The 15504-nt window shown below is 45.3% G+C and overlaps 1 protein-coding gene across 2 annotated transcripts in view; it reads right to left on the reverse strand.

The window, feature by feature from the left end:
* FBXW4 (F-box and WD repeat domain containing 4) overlaps positions 1–14885 on the reverse strand; it is a 59498-nt gene extending 44613 nt beyond the window's left edge. For both annotated transcript variants that reach the window (XM_077182966.1, XM_054637039.2), the window contains exons 1-3: positions 14391–14885; positions 3530–3625; positions 568–753 (exon numbers count right to left, since the gene is read on the reverse strand). In XM_077182966.1, the coding sequence (XP_077039081.1) occupies positions 568–753; positions 3530–3625; positions 14391–14641 (533 nt within the window). In that variant the 5' untranslated portion in view covers positions 14642–14885. The remainder of the gene's footprint in view (positions 1–567; positions 754–3529; positions 3626–14390) is intronic.
* Positions 14886–15504: the final 619 nt, after the last annotated feature.

The following is a 15504-nucleotide window of genomic DNA, read 5'->3' on the forward strand; positions in this document are numbered from 1 at the left end:
TAGTTTTAGCCATTAATGAAAGTCCTGTCACTTGCTGTAACTCTAAAAGTCCAGTGAAATGCAAAATGAATTGGAGAAGTGTGTGTGCGCTGGAAGGCCTGGCAGTTTCTCCCCTCTCCACAATTATATCAATGGGTCTAATAAACACACACTTGTCTCTAGAAAACTTCCTGCACTAATGCAGTCCCAGCTAACCGGCAGTACTGATTATTGGAACAGTCTAGCTACCCTGGCTCTAACAGGGAAAGAAATGAAATTTGCATAGCAGTCAGGTTTGCCTGATCAGTCATTCCCAATTCAACAATCCTGTGGACATCAACACAAGTTTACAGAGCAAAGGACACTTTTTAAGGTCAACGGTATGAAACTCAGCTCCTTCACTGCTGCAGGAGAAGCTTTTTCAAGTCAGAACCAAAATTATAAGAGAGGAAGCAGCAGCAGCTGATCACAGCCAAGCATGAGGACGCTGTGTAGCAAAACTGGCTCCTCTGCTCTGGCCTGGAGTTACACAGAATCTTTCCAGCTTCAGCAACAGAACCCTCAGGCTCCTTCATTCACCCAACTTACCCCCCTCCACTGACAATGTGGGAGTTGACAAGAACAAAGCGACACACATCCTCCTGGTGGCCAGAGAAGATGGCTTGGGGGTGACGCTGCAAACCTGTCCCCTCTGCACAGAGCTGGTAGGCCTGGATGTTCTCCGCTTGAGACAGGTAGAGATACTCGCCATCCAGCTCCATCCAGGGCATCAAACTGCAAACAGACAGCAGGTTGGGAGCATGCAGGAGTGGGGAGAAGAAAACAAAACAAAACAACCTCACACAGAAAAAGAAAACAAATTCCATATGCAAACATATCAACAAAAACAAATGTCTGCTCAAGAAAAGTGAAGTTGGAGCAGCAGGTGACATGTAAAAGCAGGGCTTAATATAGCAGCACAGCTACTAGTGAAGCTTCTCCAGCAACATAAAAAGAAGATTACACTCCTGGCATTTTTCTAACCCACAGCTGAGGAAAAGGAAGCATGGAATCTCTGAAAGAGAAGATGGCCAAAAGTCTAGTGAACATAGATAGGAAATACTTAAGGGCCCCCAAACCTGCACATGAGCTCTGTACTTTTTAAGCAACTAGACTGGTGTTGGTGAGCTATGCTGAGCATTTCTAAGAGAGCATTCAGTGGGAGGCTTTTGGTACAAACAGTCACTCTTGATATTTGCTGGTGCCCAGCAGAGACCACAAAGCTGCCGCTGTTCCACACACCTCTAAGCAGGGGTACATGTCACCAAAATACCACAGATCTTCCTACAGACAGAAAGTCACCTGCCTCCTGCACTCTGAGGCTACCCAAGAAATTTATGCTTATCATACAGAGGACATATTGTTCTACATTCACACTTCTTCCCCTGCTGAGCCATAAGCTGTAGAGCAAACTCTTGGTTTCTCTTGCCCATCTCTTGGAAGAGCCCATACGCCCTTTCTACCCACTGCTTTATGTGGGACAGTGGCAGGTTTGTATGGAATTGTATGATTCCAGGCCATGAGCAGTGGAGCCAAAAAAACTATTCCAAAGTATTCTGAAGATTGATGTTACATATGGAAAATATGCTTTACCTTCTGGGAGATCAAGAAGAGGACAAGACACTCATGCAATATCTGAATTAAGTCTGCCATCTCAAGAAGTTTATTTATTCTTGAAACAAAACCAAAATATAGAAGAAAATAGGCTACAAGACACACTTAGGCAGTGAGAGCTTTTCTCCAGATTTTGCTTTTTTCTGTAGCCAACAGAGAATCAGCAAATACGATTTCTGGATATAGTGAGGCCAGACACAAAGACATGGGACTCATGTCCTGTGGGGCATGGATGTGTGAGATTGTCTCTGCTCTGCCATCATTGCCAAGCGCACCAATGTCCACAGAAACACCGAGCAAATCCAGAGCCCTTCTACAGAGCAGCCTTTCAGTTTTCAAACTATTCAGGAACAAATGGCTTTGAAAGCAGTGGGGCTTCTCATAAAAACCTGTCTCCCTCTTTTTTTTAGATCATTTATCCTCAGAGGTCACGATTTTCTGTGTCATCAGAGTCATTACACACAGCCGTACCTTGTAACATCACAATGAACAACTAGACACAAGTTAAGAGGACAAGATTGCTCATTAGACAGAAGGTTCCAGCTTGACTGTATTCATCTCCAGTAACAGGCCTTTAATCACATGGACAAAGTAGTTGAGTTTATAATATTCATCTGGGACTTGATCATATACATGGAAAAAGTAAGAGGCATCTTTAGAGCAGGAGCTCTGGGTTCAGGCAGGCTTTGATTTCCCCTTCCTTCCTCCACTCCTACGCAGTCCTCTAAAAGCAAGTGAATATCCAGCTTACCTAGACTACAGCCAGTTTCTGCAGCTCTCCTTTTGCAGAAGTTTAGCTTTTTACCTTTTTCTATGGCTTTTTCATAAGGAGAAGTAAAAAATCTGAAGCAGAATAAATGAAAATTAGGAGATGCCATTTGGATGGTGGCCTCATTAAATCAGTCCTTGCCTTTTCACTTGGGAAGCTGGTTTAGTAATGATCTCTAACATCCACAGAGCCTGTCTTCACAGATGGTTGCAAGCACTTCAAAGGCAGGTATACAACCTGCACCAAAACCCACTCTGCTCATTACAGCTGTTCCCAGGACTCTAGGCAAGAAGTGGCACATTATGCACCACTTCAATCTACACAGCACAAAAAGGCATGAAAGCTCAGTAGAAGGTCCCTGTTCTTCAGCAGCTAACAAACCACAGTCTTTCTCATTTTTCCTTCAGTCTGATGATGTGAAGGCTGAAAATTTCAATGATGTGAAGGCTGAAAATTTCAACATGCTGAAGGCTGAAAATTTCAATGTGCAGCTCAGACAAGAGACCTATCGTATGCTTTGCTTTTAAAGCCAAGTACACCTTTGCAAACAAGCATTTAACAACAAGCTCCTATCATTAATGTCAAATATACTTTTTTTTTTAAGTGAAGGAGAGAAGCATGAAAATGAAGAGCAAAAGGCAGATGAATGGCAATTAGCATTTTAGATTTGTACATCCAAATCAGAATCCAGGATAAACCAAGGGAGACAAAGCATTTTTGAGGGAACACCTAAGTCCACATCTGGGATCAAGGTGGGCTCATTGTGAGAGCAGGACAAAAGATTGCTCCTGGTATACAGCAGTAGACATGAATGCAACGGTTTGTAGTAAAGGTTGCTAAATGTGAAAACTGCTAAATGCTAAAACTGTACAGATCAGAACAAAGACAAATTCAAATTACTAAGAAAGAAACTCTTGACACTCAGCATGAATCCCTAGGGCAAGGCAGCAACTCAGGTTATCCCACACCCAGCTAGCCAGGAACACCCAAAACAAACCAGCAACAATCACTTGTAAGACCCCATGGAGCACAAAGAGCAGGAAACACCTCATTTCAGGGCACAGGCACACACCCAAGGCCCCACAGCTGCTGTCACATAACAAAGAAGAAGAGGAAGGAGCCACTTGCTTGCATTTCCATTTCAGGACTGTCTCCCTCTGGCAGCGTCCATGCCTCCAGTTCTGAGATACCTTCACCCTTTCCTTCACTGGAATGCCAGGAGCTCTGCAGAGAGAGGAGAGATGAGATTAGCAACCAGGGCTGATGCCTTCTGGACAACAAATGCATTCAAGATGGCCACAGGTAAGCTCTCACCCTGGTTCCACAATGGTGAACTGACACACACTGATGGTGCAGTGCCACACTACAGTGAGGACATTCATGAGAGCTGACAAGAAAGGAACACTGACAAGAGTGAGGGATTACCAGCTAAGAAAGCCACCTCTGATGATCACAAACCTGAAATATGATCAAGACTTGACCAAGTATACTGAATGCAGCACAGGTTCAGACAAAACGTAATCCAAACAAGATAACACAGAAAGAAACCACCAGCATATCGCTGGAAAGTTTTCTCTTTACAGTCAGATAAAGCTATTGATAAGACTATTGCTGGACTACAAATCAAAGTTATTGGAATGAGCTGAGACAAACCAAGATCAATACTCTTCAAGATGTGACAAAAAGTAAGTACCACGAGACCTGGGACCAAGGTCTCCTTAGAGTCTACATGAATATACCCAGCTCAAGCAGCTGTTCAACACCTGTTTTGTTTTCATGATCCAGAGTTGATTAAAGACATGGGGAATGGCAACTTTAGCTCCCATCTTTCTCATATCATAAATTTAATTATTCAAAATCCTTACTGGAGCTGCTTAGATAGAAAAGTTCAGAAAATACAAACAAGAAGAAACTCTAGAAATTATCCTTTGTAACTAGGGGTTACATTTACTAGACTGCAAGAGTTTATCCCACATTCATGCGTTTCTCAACAGCCAACACAGCCAGATACATAGAGAGAAAGGAAGATCCTTGAGAGATGGGAACTGGTGCCTCATCAGGACCAGTTTCTTCCTCCCATCCCTATAGCCCCTCCAATCCACTTCCCAAAAGTAGCATTTTCGGGTACTCTGTCATTTTTAAAACAAAGATTAGCTCCCTGTAAATAAACATCTCCTGTGTTAATGGGTGCAGGAATCTCTAACCTGGCCCTGGGGTCTGGCCAGATTCTTATTTTCCCAGCCTTCCTTCCATAGCCTCAGGCTCCTTTTTTTCTGCTCACCCTTCCCTCCTCTTTTCTATGCTTTCCGGCACTTAGTCACCATTATAATTTGACTGCATTCCTGGGCATGTGACCCATTTTAAACAAAAACAGAAACCACACACAGAAAAGCTTTTCATCCTCCAGAAAGCTTTGCAACTTTACGTTTATGATCAGTAGAGCCACACCAATTAAAACTGAATTTAGAAAGCTACAGGCTTTTTATTTTTCATAGCCATTTAAAAACAAACAAACAAAACCAAAATAGTTAGACTAGGCTGCAAGAAGAGGAATTCCTTTTTTAAAGGGAGCACTTGCAAGAGCTCATGAGGCCAGATAGTGTGTGAGATGAGGAATGCACAGTACCAAAAAGTCAGGTCAGATCCACTCTCATCATTGCTTATTACTCTCCCAGACAGAGTTCAGGCTCTCCGCCTACATGCAATTCCATTCATTACTCCAAAACACTTCTCCTCCCTACGCTCAACCCTCAGTTAAGTTCTCCCCACATACAGATTTCAAGTCACCAGCTTGCACAGTGATGGAAAACACACTCATGCCACATCCCCCTCCCAACACATGCTGGCCCAACCAGACATTCTGAGCTCAATGCATAAACCCTACTAAGACTCGATGTAATTTCCAAGGCTCTGAAAAAGGTGACTCCAAGGTCAAAAAAGCAGCTTCCATCTTGGCTGCTCCCTCCTCCAAAGGGACCTGCTGGTCCCTTTTCTAGCAGGCCTTGACCCTCCTACTGCTGAAAATGGAAGTTCTGAAGAGTCACGTGTTGGCTCAGCCCAGAGCCCCAGTTCACTATTGCAGTTACTTTTGAAACAGACACCTCATTCTTTCCCACATATCAACAGTTCCTGTCTGGAGGAGATGAGGGTTGGGTGGGGAGACTATATATAGGGGAGGTCTGATGGGATTTGGGAGGGGATGGTCATGGTGGTGTTTTGGTTTTTTTTTTGTTTTATTCTTAATAGATATATTATTCATCCAGCCTTCCTCCTCCATACAGCAATTCTGGATCCAGCTAATTTAAACATGTCTTAAAAGCATCCTGATTTTATATCCCAGACATTTTATTTATTCAAAATAGATGCAAGAAAAGGGACAGATGATATGGAGAAAGATGATGTAGAAAATTGGACTGATACATCCCTCCCTTTTGCAAATTATGGGGCAGCAAATGCTGAAGTGCAGTGCTGGTCTGAGACATTCGATCCCTCACACCAGAGCTTAAATCAAGCCCAGCTATGGAATCAACTGCTGAGATACAATTTGATCACCTGATTTGCTTCCTCAACAGCATCCCTCCAGAGCAATTCCCAAAATGCATCAAAAATGTGATGAGTATCACTGCAATGCCTGAGAACAATTCTCAAATCTTAGAAAGTTAAAAATGTCATCACCATATAAACTTAACAATTTGATTAAAAAATTCCTTTTCTCCCCTACAAGAGCCTATTTTGTTTCAGTCATGATCAACACACTTTCTACACTTGCAAACTTTTAAGAATTTTTCCATGATGACCAAGGCAATCAACAGACATCACACATCTGCACCGAGTGGTTGACTTAACTAGGTACCTCTTACTTCAGCAACTGTGTTGAACATTCAAAGATTCAGGAGACTAAACCACCATATGAAGCCAAATGTTAAACAAAATGCTATGGAGGGAACACTATCCACTGGCCAATGAATACCTTGATCTTTCTTAGTATACAATCCAGAAAAATACTAAGCCATAGGCTTAAAATTCAGGACCTGCTTAACTACTCTGAGAAATCAAGATCTTGGCATTTGTGTTCCCAGAGAAGGCACCCAACAGTGAACTTCAAGACTGCTGAAGGCCGACTCACTGAGGAAAGACTGGTATTTTTAGCGGGACCTACACAGGCCTGAATCAGAAAGCAACTGAGGTACAGTCCAGCATCCTAGAAGGATGGCAGGAAACACAGGATGAAGGAATGAGTGAACACTGATTATAAAAACACAATGAAATTCAAGCAAAATGTTCTTAAAGCCCTTTAGAGTGTGTCATCTTACACCTCTGCTAGGGCATCACAATTATCAATATTTGATAAAGTTACATTACTCACAACATACAAGTCTGCCTTTGTTATTATCTAATTACCACCAAAAAGCACTCTGTCAGGATCCCAAATCATAGTGCAATACATGACCTGAGCCAATGCATGTTTCCAATTGCATGCATTCCTGACGGAGGCTCCCTTTTCAAAGACTTGGTTATACTAAGGAAGAGAAGGTAAACATTTCTTACAGCCTGAGAGGGAGCTCCAGGATAAAAATCATCCCAAGCAACCCATTATAAAGGATTTTTCATTTCCCCCTTCCTACCTCTCCCCACTCTACAAAAAAAAAGCAAAAAGTATTTTCCTCAAATTATGAATTTCCTCTCTTTCTTGGCAGAGTTACCAAAAGAAATGTAATATTCCTTCTGGAGCCCACTTCCCAGCTGCTGAAGTAAGAGACTGGAACTGTCCCCACACAGCACCAAGTGACCCAGGTGACCTCAGGTACCAAGGCAGTTGCTGGCCTGGGCCCCAAAAGAAAGCAATGAAAGAATCACTCAGCCAGGGCATACCACCTCCTAAAGCTTCACCTCCAACAGATCTTGCCTTCAATGATCCCCTCCCGATCTGAAGTCCTTTTCCACCAGAAATGGTATTTCTGCAACAGCAAGAGCGTCTGTGCTGTGCTGCATCCCAGGGAGATTTCTGCTGGCTGTCTACAATTTCAGCATGTGCCAAAACAGTGGTGCCTGCAACAACATAGGCCGTGTTACAGAAGATAACACCAACATGTCATGCTGTGTATTTTCCCAGCTGCATGGGGCACCCTAACCCACCAAAGTCCTTCATGTTTTGCTACATCCTAAGTACTGAAGAGCTCATCTGGAAATGCAAGTCTGCAGAGACCTGCTGGGACTGAATTTCTTCTGTGGACAAAATCTGCTGTCTGCATAAAAGCTGTCACCAGCCTGCCTGAGGCCTGACTGGAAGGGTCATAGAGAGAACAAACAGGTCACAGTGGCTAAGCCCCACTATCAACCTTGGCCCTGTGGCAAGGCCGGCTAACACAATGACCAACTGCACTTATTTGTGTAGTCGGGACACACCTGTTGAGTCGCAGGGTCTCGGTGCAGCTACAAGTCATGGGCCACCAACAGCCAGCCAGGAGGGAAAAGCTATTTATGTCAGGAGCCCCTGTTACTGTCCTCAACAAGTTGGTTGGCTTGCTAAATGTCTCTTCCAGGACAAAAATTCCAACTGAATTCCTTAAGCACATGACCCTTATTTAGCTTACTGCCATGTTCAGCCTGTCCCCTCTGCTCCCCTATCCCTATGGGAGATGGGTTCAAATAACTCTGAGATGGAAAAGAGTTCTGCTGACTGTTCCTCAATGTTCCTTGCTTCCTCTGGTGTGTCTGTGCCATCTCAGATGTTACCAAGCTGTCAACTGCTCCACCAAACAGCTCTTGTCAACAAGTCACCTCATGAAGAAGGCAGAGGCTGTCATAATACTCAGAGGTGCTAACAAATTTTTGTGCACACAGCAAGGACACACACTTTCACAAAGGCTTCCCAAAAAATCACCACCACCAAGACTGAGCCAGGCCACTCTGCCACCAGATGCCCTCTCCCTTACAAGTGACTGCAATGGGATGCTGGCTAGAAAGTCCTGTCAGGATTTGGACTCTCTCGGAGAGTTTCGTAGGATTTTTGGAGAAAATCTGGGCTTATTCAAAAAATGCACTGCTCTGGAAAGATTATGAGAAAACCTGAAGCTGCTGAAGAAGTGTGAAATGTATTTGAAAGAGTAGATTGTCAAGGAAGTACTTGGACAGAATGAAATAACCCATATCTAGTCCAACAGGGGTAACAGCAACAAACAAAGCACACATATTTTAAGCCCTGTACTACATAAAATTCTTCTTTCTCTTTGTACTAGCGAAGATCTTAAGGGAAGGGTAGGCAGGCCTCAAAGAACTCTTACAAACAACTTCACATTCCCAGAAAAAGCAGTAGTTTCAAGGTTGTGGAGCTGTCCTGGCAGATCTGTCCTGCTCAGCACTAACAGTTTAAGGCAGAGTAAGAATAAATGTAACAGCCAGTTTATGAAAACCACTGACTTTTCCAGCACAAAGCAAGAGCTGCATTCCCTCATCCAAGATTTTTTTGTTACTGCAATATCCTCCCCAGAGTATCCCCCTCTGCATCATCTGCAGCAGTTCATTGCCTTCTTCATTTCTGTCTTAAAGTAATGAAAGTTTGTTTTTAAAACAAGTTTTAAAAGATGAAGGAAACTGAAGCAGCTTTACAAGCATTCACTCTCCCTCCCCCTCCAGTGGTGAAGGCTGAGGTCTCCTATGATTGCTGCAGTTTGCATTTGGATTTGACTTGCAGAGATTGGCCATTTCCTGCTCCTGTAGGTACATACATTTTTCCAAGATCTGGAGAAAACACAGCTTTTATTAACTCACCAAAATGCTTACACAAGCTCTTAAATACTCATAGATGATAAATCTGTCCATTAATGAGTCTGCTTCTCTGAACTGGAGAATATACCATGATCCTAGTGGGCAAGGCAGAACAGAAGACAGGGAGAAAACATGCAGTGGAACACTTCATATTTTGATGTCTATTAATACATTACAAAGAGCAAATTGTCAAGCTATTTAGGTTCCAACTTTTAACCTGCCCTCTAAAATTCCTTTGTAACAAAGAGGAAATAAGTTTAGCCCAGCTGCAACTTTACTCCTTTCTGCCATGCCTTAAATAAAGAATCACCTTACAATGAGCTCTTTGCCTCTCCGATTTCTCCAGTCCAAGGTGGTCCAGCAAGCAGGCCCTGGATAAAGGCTTAAAGCACCCTCTGCTATTCCTGGCTCTGACACTGACCTGCTGCACAGAGGGCAGCTTGGTTGACATCTCCCTGCCTCTCCTTCCCCTCCAGCCCCTGTTTACCCTGGCTATTTAGGCAGCAAGCTCGCCAGGGCACAGACTGCTCTTGCTGGGCCTGTACAACAGCTGGCAAAACAGCCACAGACTACAGGACACAACTGTAATATCACTATATCACCAAAACCCCCAAAGGCTTTGTGTTATTACTCAGCTAGAGTTTAGCTGCAGAAAGTGCTGTTAAGCCTTAACTTTTCTGTGATATGCTGCCACGCATTTTTGAAACAAAAAATTCTTCTTTCACCTTACATCGTGAAGACATGGCTCAACTTTTACTTCAGCTGCTCCTGTGACTGAGTAAAGCAAAAATCTTAGCATAAGGACTCTTTTTTTATCACCCTCATGACAAGGTCTTGTAGCAGTGCAGGTCTATACATAAAATTAACTTGTTTATACAGAAAAACTGACCATCTGATCTAGAGAGACTCACAGTTCAGATGCCAAGAAGCACATCCATGTAAAGCCACTCTGTACTTCCATAAGAGTGACACAATATCCTATTTAGCATTTAGTTACTGCTGATTCAACGAAGAAACAGCACATTTTTAACACTGAGAATGTGCTTCAAGAACTCTTCCAGATCAGCCCCTACCATCCCTAACATACAGTGACTCAGGTGGATGTGAACCTCGTGATTCCCTCCCCTCTGCCAAAGGAATGAAGTATACAGATACATCCCTCAAAGCAAACTTCTTTCTTCTCCTACAACTGCACAATTGAATCCATGCCTTAAACACTTAACTTGGCTTACATCTGTGCCTCCCATTTGGCTGAATCTACCAGAAAGTGAAAACATTAGAGATTGTCAATATTGTGAATATGCCTTTCAGCATAACAGCTAGTGTCTGGGCTTAAGTCCACATCTTCCTTTGACATCATTACCAACTTAGTTTAATATCGTTTAAGCACAAGCATGTATCCAGAGATAACCACAGCTGGCAATTTTTAAAAGTATGTAGTCAGGATGACAATTTTAAAAATTAAATAATTTTGGTTTTACATATACTATTATTTTTCTTCTCCATGCTGCTAACAGCTGGGGGTTTGCAACCAGTTTCTTATCAATCTTACCTCTTTCCTATTTTGGCAGAAAGAAGTTTTATAAGCAAGCTGACTGTTCAAACAGTTTTTTCACATACAAGATAAAGCTTCTTACTTCTGATCTTTGTTGTGACAATTATCTGAAGATATACCCAACAGAAAAAGCATTTTAAAGAAAGAGTGTCATTTTCAAGTTTATCACCTTTTTGAAAATGGGAAAGTGGGGGCAGGAGTTAAGTTTCACAGCTATCTCCTTTAGGCTGAAATTTATTGCTATTTACAAAGCATTAACAGATGGCTTATCAAAAGCCACTTAACAGCAGAAATGATCAAACTATTCTGAGATGGATTTTTGTCTTAAACTGTAAATACTCCCTAGACTAGTTTTTAACTTATGCCAGCCTCCCAGGGACCATCAGTTTAAGATCTAATGTGAGAACCATGCATGTTATTTCATTAAGTATATTAACCATAAACGGTTCCAGCCTTTGCTTTCTCAACTGCACACAGTATTGCACAAAAACCTCTCAAGAGAAAAAACTAGTGTTCACCTCATGCAACATTAGCCAGCACATGCAATAGAAGCTTCAGCTCCTGAGTGAGTCAAAGCCAAGTTTGACAAACTCAAGAGTTATTCCATATCACTAAGCAAGCACAGTTATCAAGAAGGTCCAGCTATCCAACATCTTCATCACCATTCTATTTTCACAGTAATATTTTAGCTTAAATATCTACTCAGCTCAAATTTAACCTTCAACGAGCAATCTACCAGGTTTCTACTTAAAATTGCTATTAAGAAGGATGGTGTGCCCAGAAGCTTGCCTAAACTCCCTCCCCAACTCATACTGACTACTCAAATAAAATACAGTATCTCTCTGCAAATCTTACTCCCTCAACTGCAAGAGCAGCAATCTGGGAGATGGCTCTTGATCTTGGAGACATGCACGAGGAGCAGGTGCTACAGAAGAGACATGGTTAGTTAAAACGCCTGAGCTGCCACAGAGACTGTTAAACTCTTCTTCAGCTTTGTACTAAAATTTCAGTACAAATTTTACAATTGTACGACTCAACACATGCAGCCATATTGGTTCTTCTGCAGATATTCAGATATCCAGACCTCCTGGTTCTGCAGTATGCCCTTGCCTTGTATTTGTTGCCAAACTCTCTACCCTATTGGAATAAAACTCCTGCAACTGCCCCCAGATGCTGGATCTCCACCCTGTGAAAACAAGTGTTTGTTTTTCAGGTATTCTCCCTAGGATTTGATATATTATTCAAGGAACTGGAGACTGTCTGAGCCTTATATGAAGTTAAAAGTAATTAAAGGAATCATCCTCCAGATATATCTCAAGGTTGCTTCACAACCACTTGTAATGCAACTTAGTGTGTTACCTATGACTGAACTCCTCAGGACCAAGGAAGTGTTGACCAATGCTAAAAGCAGCTCTCAGTACTGGAGTTGTTTGAGGAAAACTTAAAAATAGGACACAGCACAAAAGTATATCCTAGAATTACTAAAAAAAAAAAAAAAACAACCTGTTCATAGCAAATCCAACAGCACTGAAATCCTTGTGAGTTCAAAACTCAAGCAGCCTTCCCTTCTCTGAAGCCCTCTGACCTAGCAAATCTCTTCTGTAGCTGTTTATAGACCTGCATTCCTCTGCAGGGGGAAGTGGTGGTCCTTACACATACTGCACCTGCTCTGCTGTACACCTGATCCCTCCTGCAACTGAAGGAGCGGAGTATCACCTTATTCTTAATGAAAAATACAGAACTTCATTTCCTCAGGAGAGAAAATCATATATCACAGTAGACAAGAGTCCAAAGCACAGCCATTCCACAGTGCTTATTCCTCCTGACTTCCAAGGGAACTGTGCTTAACTTCCAACCTGTTAACACCGAGAGGGTCTGAAAACCCAACACAAGAATTTTCAGCACCAGCAAAGTTCTGCTCCTGCCAGCAGAAGCAATAAATGTTTCTCTAAAGTCTCTGCATTGATGAGACGGCAACATCAGACAGCAAAACAGGGGTCAAAACTCACCATCCCTTCTTTTGAGTCATGTCAGCACAGTGTTTATGGAAACAATACTGAGTCACTGAATGACAAACAAGGTCCATGCTGGCAGCTAAAGAGAAGCCATAGGAAGGAATTTGTAGATCCTAAGAACACAAACTTCTCTTAGGATCCTTAAATGAGGAAGGAAGACCCACTTTGTGAAGTTGCCTTCAAGTGGCATTTGGGACACAGCCAAATTTGAGAGAAGAAAGGCAAACTCTGGATCAACACCAACCACTGCCAAGGCCCAAGCCCCAAAGGCACTTCATCTAAGAAGATGGTGTCATGCACACTGCAAAGCCTAGAGGGCTTGACCCTATTCCTAACCTGTGCTGTGCTGTTGAACTGGGGGAAAGATAAAGACCCCAGGAAAAAAACCTCAATTCCTACTCACAAAACTTTAAAACTCAGAAGCCATGAAAAGAACAGGAGCCACTTTCTCTGTGCCAGCCATCACCATTTATACCAGCAAGCTGCTCTGTGAGAACCTAAGACACATGTTCCTGAGGGCCCACAACAGCTCTTTCACCCAAAAATGCACTAAGCCCACTCTCCAGCCTTTTCCCAGGATGCCGTCCCAGGCCTTGCTCCCTTGTAGCTTCTTCTCTGCAGTGTTTTCAAGACCATGGCAGAGATCACTGCTCAGAAGTGGGGAGAGCGTGTGGGCATACAGGATCCATGCCAGCTGCACACAGCAGCTCCATCCATCTCCTCGTGTTCCAACCTCCCCCAGCCTGAAGCCCCCAAGCCTCAGTGTTTGGAGGGGCCTGGGGACTGAGAAGATCACAAAATCACAGAATTATTAGGGTTGGAAAAGACCTCTGAATATAATCCAGTCCAGCCTCCCTGCCAAGGCAGGGTGACCTAGAGCAGATTTCATGAGTCCAGGTAGGTTTTGAATGTCTCCAGAGGGAGACTCCGTGCCCTTCCTCGGCAGCCCGTTCCAGCGCTTTGCCACACTCAGCATAATGTTCTTCCTCATGCAGAGGTGAAACTTTCTTTGTTTTAGTTTATGGACGTTGCAACTCATCCTGCTGCTGACACCTGCCTTTGAGACACTTATATGCATTGATGAGATCCTGCTCAGTCTCTCTAGACTGAACAGGCCTGGCTCCTACAGTCTCTCCCCACAGGGGAGATGTTCCAGACCCCTTATCATTCTTTGCGGCCCCCGCTGGACCCTCACCCATAGCTCCCCGTCTTGGACTGAGGAGGCCAGAACTGGACACAGTTCTCCAGACATGGAAAGGGCCTCACGCTCCAGCACTCCCGCTGGGCCTGACAGTGAGACACGCCGCGAAAGCCCCGCCATCCTCGCCGCTCCCTCGCGGGGACAAGAGGCGCCTCCCCCAACCCCTCCGGGCAGCGCCGGGGCCGGGCCCCGCCGCCCTGGTGTGCGCCATCGGCCGCTCCCTCCCAGGGAGGCCCTTCCCGCGCCCTCGCCGCCCCTCCTGGCGCAGGGAAAGGGCGGCGCAACGGCGCTTCGGGAATGGCCCCGCGTCCCCCGCCCCTCGCGGCCCAGCGGCGGCCACGCCAGGAGCGCAGCGCGGCCCTGGCAACCGGCTGGGCCGCGGCATCCCCGGCCTTTCCGGGCCGCCGCCGCCGCCGCCCCCCGCCCTTCCGCCGGGAAGGCCGCGCTTACAGATCGGTGCCGAGCTGGGTGAAGCCGGAGTTGAGGCAGCCGCGGGCTATGCGCCTCCAGAGGACATCGCGGCTGCTGAGGAAGCGCAGGCGGCGGCAGACCTGGGCCAGGCGGCCCAAGGCCTGCGCGTCCAGGTAGGAGCAGATGAGGAGCAGCAGCTCCTCAGGTAAGGCCCAGAACGGGGAGGGGGGGGAGGCGGCCCGGGATCCCCCCTCCGCCTGGGGGGATCGGGGGCTGCCCTTCCTCCCCATGGAGCAGCAGCTCCCGCCCCTCCTCCCCGGGAGCCGGAGCTGCGCTGCCCGGGGGAGGCCAAGCCATGGACGGGGCAGCCGCTCCCCAGTCACATGGGGCAGAAGCCGCTGCCTGTCACTGCCCCCTCCGGGGGAGGAGGCGGCTGCGGGACCGGAGGGGCACGGGCCGCCGAGCCCACCCTCGTTAGCGGATTAATTCATTAACGGGAGCCGCTGGGACTCCCCCTGTGCCAATTGCCCTCCCCCACACCCCCTCGCCACGCCACGACCGGCTCCCGGGTCTGTATCTTCCCATCTGCGCTTAGCAACGTCACCTGATCTGAGCATTCATTAATAACGTGAACAATTAATGGTGGGGATGGTGATCCCAGGTAACCAGAACATCTGCCTCACCACCTGGAGCAACACCAGCTAGGTACTGCACTCCTGCAAAGGAAGGTGAACAGCAAGGTGATTTAATGCTCATTAATTATCCTTGACCAGAGTCGGGAGCACCTGTCACCCACGAAGTGACGGCAGGGGTCATCTGGTGCTGCACAGCAGTTTTCAACACTCCCAGGTTCCTGTGACACGTAAAAGAAAGGGTCTTCCCCACAATAGAGCAGGCCTTGCTACAATGGATTTAGGGCTGGCTTTTCACCAGCACCCTTCCTTGCAGTCCATTACCCCCTCCAGAGCTCCACAGAGTGGGTGGGGTCTGAAAAGTGCTCTCACAGTTCACACGTGTGTGTACACATACACAAGCACACCAACCTCGAAAGAACAGTTCATAATAACTGAGTCATTGTTGCCATCCACAGGAGCCTGGAGTACTGACAACGCAGGATTCTGATCCAAAATGGCAAGACAGTGGAGCAGGAAAA

This window comes from Agelaius phoeniceus, chromosome 9, assembly GCF_051311805.1.
Source record: "Agelaius phoeniceus isolate bAgePho1 chromosome 9, bAgePho1.hap1, whole genome shotgun sequence".
Taxonomy (NCBI): Eukaryota; Metazoa; Chordata; class Aves; order Passeriformes; family Icteridae; genus Agelaius; species Agelaius phoeniceus.